The sequence below is a fragment of the Ornithorhynchus anatinus genome, chromosome 3 (assembly GCF_004115215.2).
Source record: "Ornithorhynchus anatinus isolate Pmale09 chromosome 3, mOrnAna1.pri.v4, whole genome shotgun sequence".
NCBI lineage: Eukaryota > Metazoa > Chordata > Mammalia > Monotremata > Ornithorhynchidae > Ornithorhynchus > Ornithorhynchus anatinus.
The window spans coordinates 16182266-16195334 of record NC_041730.1 but is presented as its reverse complement, the minus strand read 5'-3'; the positions used below and the strand labels follow the sequence as shown (position 1 = coordinate 16195334).

The 13069-nt window shown below is 55.4% G+C and overlaps 1 protein-coding gene across 1 annotated transcript; it reads right to left on the bottom strand.

Moving 5' to 3' along the window:
• Nucleotides 1–471: 471 nt before the first annotated feature.
• TUT1 (terminal uridylyl transferase 1, U6 snRNA-specific) lies at nucleotides 472–12281 on the bottom strand. Its single transcript, XM_029059059.2, is given in 12 exon segments — nucleotides 472–1158; nucleotides 1160–1622; nucleotides 2473–2565; nucleotides 2801–2911; nucleotides 3472–3581; nucleotides 3974–4176; nucleotides 4178–4428; nucleotides 4931–5026; nucleotides 5142–5457; nucleotides 7637–7786; nucleotides 7788–7828; nucleotides 12160–12281. Coding segments are annotated over 12 exon segments (2544 nt in total). The 5' UTR covers nucleotides 12242–12281; the 3' UTR covers nucleotides 472–530.
• Between the last annotated feature and the right edge of the window lie 788 nt (nucleotides 12282–13069).

Below are 13069 nucleotides of genomic sequence, written 5' to 3'. Positions count from 1 at the left end.
CTTCCACTCCCTTCTGCTTCGCCCTGACTTGCTCTCTTTACTCAACTCCCCTCCCAGCCCCACGGCACTTTATTGTTTCGGTTAACGTCCGTCTCCCCCTCTAGATTGTAAGATCACTGGGGGCAGGGAACGTGTCTCATATTGTACGCTCCCAAGAGCTGAGCACCGCTGCCCTGAGCACGACTAGCGCTCAATAAAGACAACTGGTTGACTGCTAAGCACGAGGCTCTGGCCCCAGAATCTGGGAAACGCAAGCGGTGGATGACCTCCTTTCTCCGTTACCAAAAAGAGGGCCGTTCACCTGGGGTGGGGCCTGGCCCTGTGACTTTCCATCCCCGCTGCCGGGCCCGTTTCCAGAAATTCCGTACTCTCTCGTGGGCGGTCGAGGGAAGCCAAAGGTCCCCCCTCCCTCCTGTGGGAAGTGAAGCAGTAAGGGAGGCAAGAAGAGGAAACGGGATCAAACGAAGGATGTAAAAAAACCAAAAAAAAAACCGCACAGCTTTATTGCCACCTCCTTCCCTCCGGCCCCGTCAGTCTCCAGGCCCACACTGCTGGACGTGTCTCAGGGCCTGAGGCAGGAAACTCTGCAGGAAGTGATGGAGGTCGGGGAAGAGGCCCTGGGGATCGTGGCCGGGGCTCAGGACCAGGCCGGAGGGGGAGGCCGAGGCGGTGAACGTCAGGAGGGGGTCGGTCTCGGGACCGGGCTCCCCCAGCTCCTGGCGCCTCAGCTCTCGGGTCACCTGGGCCTCGGCCTCCAGCCAGCTTGCTCCGGCCTCCTTCTTCAACTGGCGCCGAGCCCGCCGCCGCCCCTGCCACGCCCGGTGGTCAAGGGCCCAACGCCAGGTGGCCACGGAAGGAGAGGGGGTCTCCTGGCCCTCCTCCGTTCCCGACCCTCCGCCGGGCTCCCGAGCCGGCGGCCGCCCCGCGTCCGCACCGACCGGACTCGGCTGCCCTCCGGCCGCCAGGGCCGGCTCTCGCCCGTGCCTTCGGAGCTCCAGACCCATCTTCTCCTCCCCCCCGCTTTGCTCTTCCCGGTCGCCGCCGCCGTCCGGCTGCTCCCCACTTCCGGGGGGTTTCTGCTCCTCTTGGGGCCCCCGCTCGCCCCCGGCGCGCCTGGCCCTCTTACTTCCTCCTCCTTGCGGGGTCCCCCCCCGCCTCCTCCGACCGCCGCCTCTTGCCCCCTCGTCCCAGTCGGCAGCCCAACGCCTCCTTCAGCACCCGGGCCACGGCGGCGGCGAGCTGGGCGGCCGGGCCGGGCGGCAGCGGGATGGGGGCGGCTGGCGGCGGCGGGGGGTCGCGGGGACCGGGCCGCAGGAGGGGGAGCAGCCCCCAGTCCCGGCCCCGGGGGCAGAGGCGCCGGAACCGGAGGCTGCGGCAGTAACTGGCCGCCTCGCGGCAGCAGCTCTGCAGCCGCCCGGCCACCCGGCCGGTCACGTTGGCGGCCACGTTGTGGCTGAGGTCGAAAGGGTCTTGTATGTTGAGGGGGCCGAGGCGTAGGCCCCCCCAGGCTCCGCGGGGCAGGCCCCCGGCCACGGCCAGCGCCCGGCCTTCCCGCAGGGACAACACGGATCCTCGCAGGTCCCAGGCAGACACGCACGAGAAGAACTGGGAAAGAAGGGAGCCTGTGGAGACAGAGAGAGGAAACGGGTCGGCTTTCCCCCCCCCCGGACGAGAAATGATAATGGCGGTAACCGTGGGACTTTGGGCAAGTCGCTTCACTTCTCTGGGCCTCAGTTAACTCATCTGTAAAACGGGGATGAAGACTGCGAGCCCCACACCTTCCCCAGTATCCCCTTGTATCTTCCCCAGTAGATCTTCCCCAGTGCTTAGAACAGTGCTGGGCACAAAGTAAGCGCTTAACAGATCATAATAATAATAGTGGTATTTGTTAAGCGCTTATTTTGGGCCCAGCACTGTTCTGAACACTGGGGTACAGACAAGGTGATAATAATGATGGTATTCATTAAGCATTTACTATGTGCTGAGCACTGTTCTAAGCTCTAGGGTAAGGTATAAGACTGTGAGCCCATCAGTGGGCAGGGATTGTCTCTGTCGCTGAATTGTACACTCCAAGCACTTAGTACAGTGCCCTGCACATAGTAAGCGCTCAATAAATACTATTGAGTGAATTGAATATAAGCAAGTCGGGTTGGACACAGTCCCTGTCCCACATGGGGCTCAGAGTCTTCACCCCCATTTTTTTTTTACAGATGAGGAAACTGAGGCACAGAGAAGTGAACTGACTTGCTCAAGTCACAAGGTACCCACATAGTGGAGCCAGGATTAGAACCCAGGCCCGGGCTCTTTCCACCAGGCCACACTGCTTCTCCGTGCGCTGGGGCGATGCCTCTCTCCTTAATGTGAAGTCGCTGAGGCCCCCAAGGATCCCGGTCGTTCCCTCCGGCTCCTTCGCCGGACAAGCCCGGGGCTTTCTCCCCGCCACTGCCCAGGTCCCCTCTGTCCACAACTTACTGACGGCCTCCACGTTGGTGCTGGGCTCCAGCCGGGAGGCGTCCTGGGGGAAAGAACAGTCCCAGCCGTCGACCTCTACCTGCTCCCCCTCACCTGGGAACACACAAGGGGTGACGGATGTCGGGAAAGGCGTCCGGGGAGGCCAAGGGAGAGGGTCGACGGGAACCCAGGGAAACGGGAGGAGGTACGTCCTCCGCCCCAGCGGGCCCCGGGAGTCCGGGATTTGTCCGGGCCCAGGAGAGAAGGTGGTGACGGGGCAGGTGGGCTTTGGTCGACGGGGATCCCAAATAGGGGGGATGGAGGGGGGCCCCGGGGGCGGCTCATATACCTGCCATTTGGTTGAGCTGCGTAAGGGGAGGCAGCACAGGAGGGCTCCGGGTCTGCAGGAAATAAAGCGCCAGCAACGACAGGGCGTAGTTACTGAGAAGGGGACCGCTCCCTGGGGGGAGAAATAGAAATCGATCGACCGCGTTTACTGACTGCGTAATAACAATCATAATACTAAATAATAACGGTAGTTTGTTAAGCCCTTACTAAGTGCCAGAAATTGTACTAAGCATTGGGGTGGATACAAGCAAATTGGGTTGGACACAGTCCCTGTCCCATGCGGGGCTCCCAGTCTCAATCCCCATTTTACAGATGAGGAAACTGCGCCACAGAGAAGTGAAGTGACTCGATCAAGGTCCCACAGCAGACAAGTGGCGGAGCCGGGAATAGAACCCGTGACCTGCTGCCTCTCAGGCCCGTGCTCCATCCACTACGCCATGCTGTGCGCAGAGCGCTCGGGAGAGTACAATACGACAATAAACGGACACATTCCCTGCCCACAATGAGCTTACGATCTAGAGGGGGAGAAAGACATTAACAGAAATAAATTAGAGATATGTACGTAAGTGCTGTGGGGCAGTCCCACAGTCTGACCCTCCCCCGCATCCCCTCACCTTCGCTCGACCCCCACCTTCCCATGCCAAGAGTCTCCCGGCCGGCCCCGTCTCTCACCTGTCAGCCCTCGGCCCTGGGCCCAGCAGCGCAGAGAATAGACGAGGGGCCGCACGCGACCGTCCAGTTGGGAGCAGAGTCGCAGGTACTGGGAGTTATATAGGGCCAGCCTGGGAGGGAGGGAAAAGGGAGGGAAGGAAAAGAAAGGGAGGGAGGGAAGGAGGAAAGAAGGGATGAAGGGAGGTGAAACGTGGGGCCCGGGATCTCCTGCAGGGTCATCGTTCTCCCTCCCCAATCCCTCAAAGCTAAATTACACGACCTCTTCCGGGGGTGGGCAAAGGCGGGAAATGGAGAAAAGAGTGGGAAGAAGACAGAGGGTTGTTTGGCGGGTCATCCTGACATTCCCCCCCAACCCGGACTCCCCGGGATGGAATGAGTGGCCAAGAGGGGAAGCATCTAAGGGCCCTTCGGACCCCGAGATTTCTCGTCCCGCAAGACCCGCCCTCTCCCCCACCAAACTTCCTCCTCGACTCTCCCGCGACCGGCAGCCCCCGGCCCGTACCGGTTACTGAGGGAGACGTCGCCGTGCAGGCCGGAAGGCCGGTGGCAGAACTTGACGACGGGGCGCCGAGCCGAGGGCACGGGGCGGACCCGGTGCACTCCGGGGACGCAGCCCCTGAGGACGGAGCCCACCAGCTCCAGCGTGGCCTTCTCCTCGCCCGCCTTCCCCTGGGCGGCCTCCGCCGATCCACGGCCTCTCCGGGCTCCCCTTCGCCCGACTCTTCGGCAGAGGGGAGCCGGAGGGTGAGGACTGTGGGGAGGCGGGGGTCTCCGAAGCCAGGGCGGAGTCCGGGGTCCGGGGGGCGACGGGGAAGACAGGAGGCTCAGAGTCTTGGGGAGACGCCGGGGGCGAGGCTGAGGTAGACGCGAGGACCTGAGCGTCCACGGGAGAAGCCAGGGCGGAATCCAGGCCCGGAGAGTCTGGCACCTTCAGATCCTGTTGTGGGAAGGGAAGAGCTAGGTGCCCGAGGCTGCCCGTTCTGCCATACCACACCCACTCTGTGCTGCACACTCTGCACAGCACTCCCTTCTCTGCACTATCATCGCTTCCCCTACAGCCCAACCGACAGCAATAATAATGACGACGGTATTCGTTATGCGCTTCCTGTGTGTCAAGCACTGTTCTAAGCGCGGGGGTAGATACAAGCTAATCAGGTTGGACACAGTCCACCTCCCATCTGGGGCTCACAGTCTTAATCCCCATTCTACAGATGAGGGAACTGAGGCACAGAGAGGGGAAGAGACACGGCAGCAGACAAGTGGTGGAGCCGGGATTAGAACCCGGGTCCTTCTGGCTCCCAGGCCCGTGCTCTATCCACTAGGCCACGCTGCCTCTGCCCGTGGCAAATTCATCTAACCCCCGTTCCATCCCAAATGGCAGCTCGTCACCTTCTGCCCTCCTGTCCCTCCCGGCCCCTGCCCGCTACTCCTGCGTCTAACCCCTCCGCCTCACCTGTGCCTCCTGTACATCCCCCCAGGTCCAGAAAGAGGTCAAGGTCGCAGCCGTGGACATCGAAACCATTTCATGAAGGAGCAAAGGGTCGGACCACGCAGCCTGGGAAGGGGAAGGGAACAGAAGACAGGAGGAATCACTACTGATTCCTCTCCAGCCACAGAAGGACCGGGAGGATGCGGGAGGAGGTCGGGAGGACCGGGGGGAAGCTCCTCACCGGGGAAGAATTCCGTGAAGACCTCCTGCATCAGCGCCACCACGAGTTCCCGCAGCTGGCGCTCGGGCCCGGAGAGCTCCCACAGCTCCACGAGTTTCCCCATCTGGGCTCCCACATCTGGGGCCTCGGCCAGGGCCCGGACGAGTTGCTGGCTGTCCAGGGGCCTCCCCCCGAGGGAGCCGGGCGCCAGGGCCCGGAATTCCTTCTGCTCCCGGGGCCGCACTCGGAGCCGGTGGCCTTCCAGGCGGTGCTGGGGCTGGGACAGGACGGCTTCCCTGGTGCCCACGTCGCCCAGCTCCACGATGGCAAAGACGCCCTGTCAGGAAAGACAGGCAGGTTGAAGTTGTTGTTGGGTTTGTTCGGTTTTCTTACGGTATCTGTTAAGCGCTTACTGGGTGGCCGACACTCTACTAAGCGCTAGCGTGGAGACAAGCTAATCAGGTTACTAATAGTAACTGTGGTATTTGCTAAGCACTTACTATGTGCCAGGCATTCTACTAAGCACCAGAACGGATACAAGGAAATCGGGTTGGATCCAGTCCCTGCCTCCCATGGGGCTCACAGTCTCCAGCCCCATTTTACAGATGAGGGAACTGAGGTGCAGAGAAGTGAGGTGACTTGTCCAAGTCACACAGCAGACAAGTGGCAGGGGCAGGATTAGAACCCACGACCTTCTGACTCCCAGGGCTGTGCTCTATCCACTACGCCACACTGGATATCGCCAAGATCAGGCCTCTCCTCTCCGGCCAAACCGCTACCTTGTCAATACAGTCACTCATTACATCCTGACCGGATTACCTCATCGGCCTCCTTTCTCGTCTCCCAACCTCCTGTCTCTCCCCGCTTCGGTCTATACTTCACTCCGCTGCCCGGATTATCTTTCTACAGAAACAGTTCTGGGCATGTCACCCCTGGCCCCTCAAAAGTCTCCAGTGGTCGCCTAACAACCTTCGCATGAAGCTAAAACTCCTCACTCTTGGCTTCGAAGCTCTCCATGCCCTTGCCCCCTCCTACCTCTCCTCCCTTCTCTCTTTCTCCAACCCATCCCGCACGCTCCGCTCCTCTGCCGCTCACCTCCTCACCGTCCCCCGTTTGCACCTGTCCCGCCGTCGACCCCAGACCCACGTCCTACCGCTGACCCGGAATGCCCTCCCTCCTCACGTCCGCCAAACTGACTCTCTTCCCCTCTTCAAAGCCCTACTGGGAGCTCACCTCCTCCAGGAGGCCTTCCCAGACTGAGCCCCCCCCATTTCCCTCTGCTCCCCCTCCTCACTGCCCCGACACGCTGCCTTTGCTCTACTCCCCTAGCCCCGCAGCACTTGTGTATATATGTACATATTTATAATTATAATTCCATTTATTTTTATCAATAGAATTTATAGTTCTATTAGTTTATAATGATGCTAGTTTACTTGTTTTGTTATCTGTCTCCCCCTTCGAGACTGTGAGCCCGTTGTGGGCAGGGACTGTCACTATCTGTTGCTGAACTGTACTCTCCCAAGCGCTTAGAACAGTGCTCTGCACTCAATAAATATGATTAAATGAATGATACACAGTCCTCGCCCCACACGGGGCTCACAGTCTTAATCCCCATTTTACGGATGAGGTAACCGAGATCCAGAGAAGTGAAATGACTTGCCCAACGGACAAATGGCGGAGCCATACTTGGAGAAGCAGCGTGGCTTAATAGAAAGAGCCCTGGGCTTGGGAGTCGGAGGTCACGGGTTCAAATCCCCGATCTGCCCCTTGTCAGCTGTGTGACTTCGGGCAGATCACTTAACTTCTCTGGGCCTCAGTGACCTCATCTGTAAAACAGGGATTAAGACTGTGAGCCCCACGTAGGACACACTCATTACCTTGTATCTACCCCAGTGCTTAGAACAACGCTTGGCACATAGTAAGAGCTTAACAAATACCATTATTATTATTATTATTAACCCCAGTCCTTCTGGCTCCTAGGCCCATGGTCTATCCACTAAGCAACACTGCTGGTCATGGGTTTGAATCCCGGCTCTGCCACTTGTCAGCTGTGTGACTTTGGGCAAGTCACTTCACTTCTCTGTGCCTCAGTGACCTCATCTGTAAAATGGGGATTAAGATTGTGAGCCTCCTGTGGGACAACCTGATGACCCTGTATCTACCCCAGCGCTTAGAACAGTGTTCTGCACATAGGAAGCGCTTAACAAATACCAACATTATTGTATTATTATTAAGAGGGTGTGCCTCTTTTTATGTGACCCTTTAAACCCCCCTCTCCCAACTGTCTTCATTTCTCTCCCACCCTTGCCCAACCAAGGCTCAAATTCATTATTCATATTCTCTCCCTCTCTCCTCTTAATATCCTTTTATAGAAGGTTAATTTGACCATGGACACTCTGATCGTCTCTACCTTTCCACTAAACCTCCTAACCTCTCCCACCTTGATTCCTGAAGTCCCTGACTCTTTGGTGGAGGAGCCCCTGACCCGCACCCCCCCAATCCCCAAGGACACACACCTTGTCTTTGTCCATGACGATGCCCGAAACGGGCCCAAAAGTCTGGAAGTACTGAGACAGCTGGGAGGGGTCCGTACCCCTGGGGAAACCGCTGACATAGACACTGCGCATCCCCTGGGACTGGCGGGTAGCTCGCAGCTCCTGGAGGCGCGCGGTGCTTCCTGCCGCCCAGGTGGGCATCGAGGCTGGGTCCTAGAAGAGGGAGTCGGTCGGTCAGTCAATCATAACTGTGGTATTTGTTAAGGGCTTTCTGTGCGCTAGACACGGTACTAAGCGCTGGGATGGACACATTCCCTGTCCCACATGGAGCTCACGGTCTCAATCCCCATTTTACAGATGAGGTCACAGAGGCCTGAGAAGTGAAGTGACTTCCCCAGTGTCGCAGAGCAGACATGTGGCGGAGCCAGGATTAGAACCCATGACCTTCTGACTCCCAGGCCTGGGCTCTATCCACTGTGCCATGCTGCTTCTTTATTGAGCACTTACTGTGTGCAGAGCTTTGTGCTAAGTGCTGGGGAGAGAACAATATAACAAACACATTTCCTGCCCACAAGTTTATGGTCAAGAGGGGGAACGGACATTAATAGAGAGAGAGAAAGAAAGAGAAGTGTGTCTGAGGGAAAGAGGCACCACCCAAACTTAGTGAGCCCCAACTTCGTGCAAGAGAGTAGCAGTGTGGTCTAACGGCTACAGCTCGGGCCTGGGAATCAGAATAATAATGACGGTACTTGTTAAGCGGCTTACTTAGGTGCCAAGCACTGTTCTAAATAAATAAATTGTGGTATTTGTTATGCGCTTACTATGTGCAAAGCACTGTTCTAAGCGCTGGGGGATACAAGGTGATCAGGTTGTCCCACGTGGGGCTCACACTTTTTTTTTTTAATCTCCATTTGACAGATGAGGTAACTGAGGCCCAGAGAAGTTAAGTGACTTGCCCAAGGTTACACAGCTGACTAGCGGCAGAGCTGGGATTAGAACCCGTGACCTCTGAGCGCTGGGGGGGGGCGGGGGGGATACACGGTCATCAGGTTGTCCCCCGCGGGGCTCACAGTCTTCACCCCCATTTGACAGATGAGGGAACTGAGGCCCGGAGAAGTGAAGCGACTTGCCCAAGGTCACACAGCTGACAGGTGGCGGAGCCGGGACCAGAACCCATGACCTCTGACTCCCAAGCCCGGGTTCTTCCCACTGAGCCACGCTGCTTCTCAATTACTGACTGATAAACAGAGCCAAGTATACATTCATTGTGGGCAGGGATCGTTTCCACCAACTCAGCCAGTCAATCGCATTTACCGTGCACTTCCTGAGTGCGGAGCACTATACCAAACACTAGATAGGCTACACATTTCCTTCAGAAACGTTCAGACCATGTCTGCCCACTCCTCGACAAACTCCAGCGGTTGCCCATCCAGCTCTGCATCAAACAGAAACCCCTCGCCGTCGGCTTTAAAGCGGTCGATCCCCTGGCCCCCTCCTACTTCACCTCGTTACTCTCCTACCCAGCCCGGACCCTTGGGTCAGTGGAAAGAGCCCGGGCTTTGGAGTCAGGGCTCATGAGTTCGAATCCCGGCTCTGCCACTTGTCAGCTGGGTGACTGTGGGCAAGTCACTTCACTTCTCTGGGCCTCAGTGACCTCATCTGTTCAAACGGGGATGAGGACCGTGAGCCCCACGTGGGACAACCTGATTCCCCTGGTCTACCCCAGCGCTTAGAACAGTGCTTGGCACATAGTAAGCACTTAACAAATACCAACATTATTATTATTTTTATTATTGTCAGCTGGGTGACTGTGGGCAAGTCACTTCACTTCTCTGTGCCTCAGTTCCCTCATCTGTCAAATGGGATGAAGACCGTGAGCCCCACGTGGGACAACCTGATTCCCTGTGTCTACCCCAGCGCTTAGAACAGTGCTCTGCACATCGTAAGCGCTTAACAAATACCAATTTTTCTTTTTTCTTTTTTCATTCCTCTAACGGTAACCACCTCGCCGTACCCCGATCTCGTCTGTCTCGCCGCCGACCTCTCGCCCACAATCCTACGACCTATCCTGGAACGCCCTCCCTCCTCCTATCTGACAGTCAATTGCTCTCCCCCACTTCAAAGCCTAATTGAAGGCCCATCTCCTCCGAGAAGCCTTCCCTAAGTCCTCCTCACTTCTCCCACTCCCTTCTGCGTCGCCCTGACTTACTCCCTTCAGTCATCCTCCCTCCCATCCCCACGGTACATATGCATATATCTGTAATTTATGTATTTACGTATTTTAACGTCTGGGGAAAATGCGGAAGAGACAGCCCGGCGGCTGGATGGCTACAGACCCCAACCACCATAACGGCAGAACCGTTAGCAAGGTTAGGGGTTACGGCGGAGGACAGGACCTTCTGGAGAAAATAGATCCATAGCGTCGCTATGAATCGGAAACGATTCGACGGCACCCGATAATAATATTAACGGCATTTGTTAAGTGCTTACTACGTGCCAGGCACTGTCCTAAGCGCTGGGGTAGAGAAGCAGCGTGGCTCAGTGGAGAAAGCCCGGGCTTGGGAGTCAGAGGTCATGGGTTCAAACCTTGGCTCTGCCGCTTGTCAGCTGTGTGACTTTGGGCAAGTCCCTTCTCTGTGCCTCAGTTCCCTCATCTATAAAATGGGGATGAAGACTGTGAGCCCCACGTGGGACAACCTGATCACCTTGTATCCTCCCCAGCGCTTAGAACAGTGCTTTGCACGTAGTAAGCGCTTAACAAATGCCATCATTACTATTACTGAGAGCTCACCTCCTCCAGGAGGCCTTCCCAAACTGAGCCCTCCCTTTTCCTCTGCCCCTCCTCCCCATTCCTCCCTCCCTCTGCTCTACCCCCTTCACCTCCCTGCAGCACTTGTGCATATTATTTATTGCTCTAGTTTGTTAATGATGTGCATTCATCTATGGTTCTATTTATTTATCCTGATGGTATTGACACCTGTCTACTCGCTTTATTTTGCCGTCCATCTCCCCCGTTTAGACCGTGAGCCCGTCGTTGGGCAGGGATGGTCTCTCTTTGTTGTCCAATTGGCCATTCCAAGTGCTTAGTCCAGTGCTCTGCACTTAGTAAGCACATAGTGAGACCGTGAGCCCGTCGCTGGGCAGAGATGATCTCTCTCTGTCGCCGAATTGTTCCCTCCATGCGTTTAGTCCAGTGCTCTGCACACAGTAAGTGCCCGATAAATACGACTGAATGAATGAATGAAGAGTAAGCGCTTGATAAATGACTGACTGAATGAATGAAGAGTAAGCGCTCGATAAATAGGATAGAATGAATAAATTAATGAAAAGTAAGGGCTCAATAAATACGACTGAATGAATGAAGAGTAAGCGCTCGATATATACAACTGAATGAAGAGTAAGCACTTGATAAATACGACTGACTGACTGAATGAAGAGTAAGCGCTCGATAAATACGATTGAATGAATAAATTAATGAAAAGTAAGCGCTCAATAAATACGACCATGAATGAATGAAGAGTAAGTGCTCGATTTATACAACTGAATGAATGAATGAAGAGTAAGCGCTCGATAAATACGACTGAATGAATGAAGAGTAAGTGCTCGATAAATACGATTGAATGAATGAATGAAAAGTAAGCGCTCAATAAATACGGCTGAAGGAATGAAGAGTAAGCGCTCAATAAATACGGCTGAATGAATGAAGAGTAAGCGCTCAATAAATACGACTGAATGAATTAATGAATGAATGAAGGGTAAGCGCTCGATAAATACGATATCTACAACTGAATGAATGAATGAATAGTAAGCGCTCGATAAATACGATATCTACAACTGAATGAATGAATGAATTGTAAGCGCTCGATAAATACGACTGAATGAATGAATGAATATATACACCTGAATGAAGAGTAAGCGCTCGATAAATACGATTGAATGAATTAATTAATGAAAAGTAAGCGCTCAATAAATACGACTGAATGAAGAGTAAGCGCTCAATAAATACGACTGAATGAATGAAGGGTAAGCGCTCAATAAATACGATTGAATGAATGAATGTAGAGTAAGAGCTCGATAAATACGATTGAATGAAGAGTAAGCGCTCGATAAATACGATTGAATGAATAAATTAATGAAAAGTAAGCGCTCAATAAATACGACTGAATGAATGAAGAGTAAGCGCTCCATACATACAACTGAATGAATGAATGAAGAGTAAGCGCTCAATAAATACGACTCGATGACTGAATGAAGAGTAGGCGCTCCATAAATACGACTGAATGAATGAATGAAGAGTAAGCGCTCGATAAATACGACTGAATGAATGAGTGAAGAATAAGCGCTCGATAAATACGGCTGAATGACTGAATGAAGAGTAAGCGCTCGAGAAATACGACTGAATGAATGAAGGCTAATAAGCGGGTAATCCCTTTGATTGACAGGTTGCCAGGACCAGGCCCTGGGCCGCTCTACGGGACCCCCCCCAACACACACACACACACATACACAAGCCCCCCTCCTCAAAACGTTGTCCCGGGCCTTACGGTTGGCCGTCGTCACGTGGCAGAGGCGGCAGCGGAAACCCCCGCGCGCCACGGCCTCCACATCCGCCTCCTCGGCCGCCATGGCCCCCGACTGGGGAGCGGGAAGGAACTACTTCCGGTGACGTCATCACCGTCATTCCCCCCCCCGCACCCCCCCGTCCCGAAAGGCACTTCCGGCCCACACGGCGGCCCCCGTCGCCACGCCAACCGGCCGACCAATCAGCGGAGGCCTCCGCCGGCCCCGCCCCGTCAGCCCGCGCGGCCCGCGCTAATCTGCATACGCCTCAGGGGATTGGGCCATTTGGAGGAGGGCGGACAGCTGATTGGCCGAGGCGGGGGAAATGAATAATCATGAGCGGCCGTTGGGGTTTAAGGCGGTGGGAGGGGCCGCTTCCGGTCTGACTGACTGACTGACTGACTGACTGACTGACTGACTGACTGACTGACTGACTGACTGACTGACTGACTTTCTTCACCATCTTTTTTTCCATTTTAATCTCCCACCGCCCTCCATCCTCCCTCAGGCCACATCACCTCCCCCCGTGGGCCCCTGACCCCCGTCCCCCAAACCTGCCTGCCCTTTCCCCACTCATTCAATGGTATTTATGAGCGCTTACTAGGTGCAGAGCACTGCACTAAGCGCTTGGGAATGGACAATTCCGCAACAGAGAGACCATCTCTGCCCATTGACGGGCTCCCAGTCTAACGGGGGGGAGACGGACGGACAAAAACAGGACAACTGAATCACGATAGATAGAATGAAAGGGTTGGACACCAAATTAACAAAATAAATAGTGGAATAAAAATCTATACAAATGAGCACACTGCTGAGGAGAGGGGGAGGAGCACAGGGAAAGGGGGCTTAGCTGAGGGGAGGTGAAGGCCCTTCGGGGGGTCGACGTACCCCAAA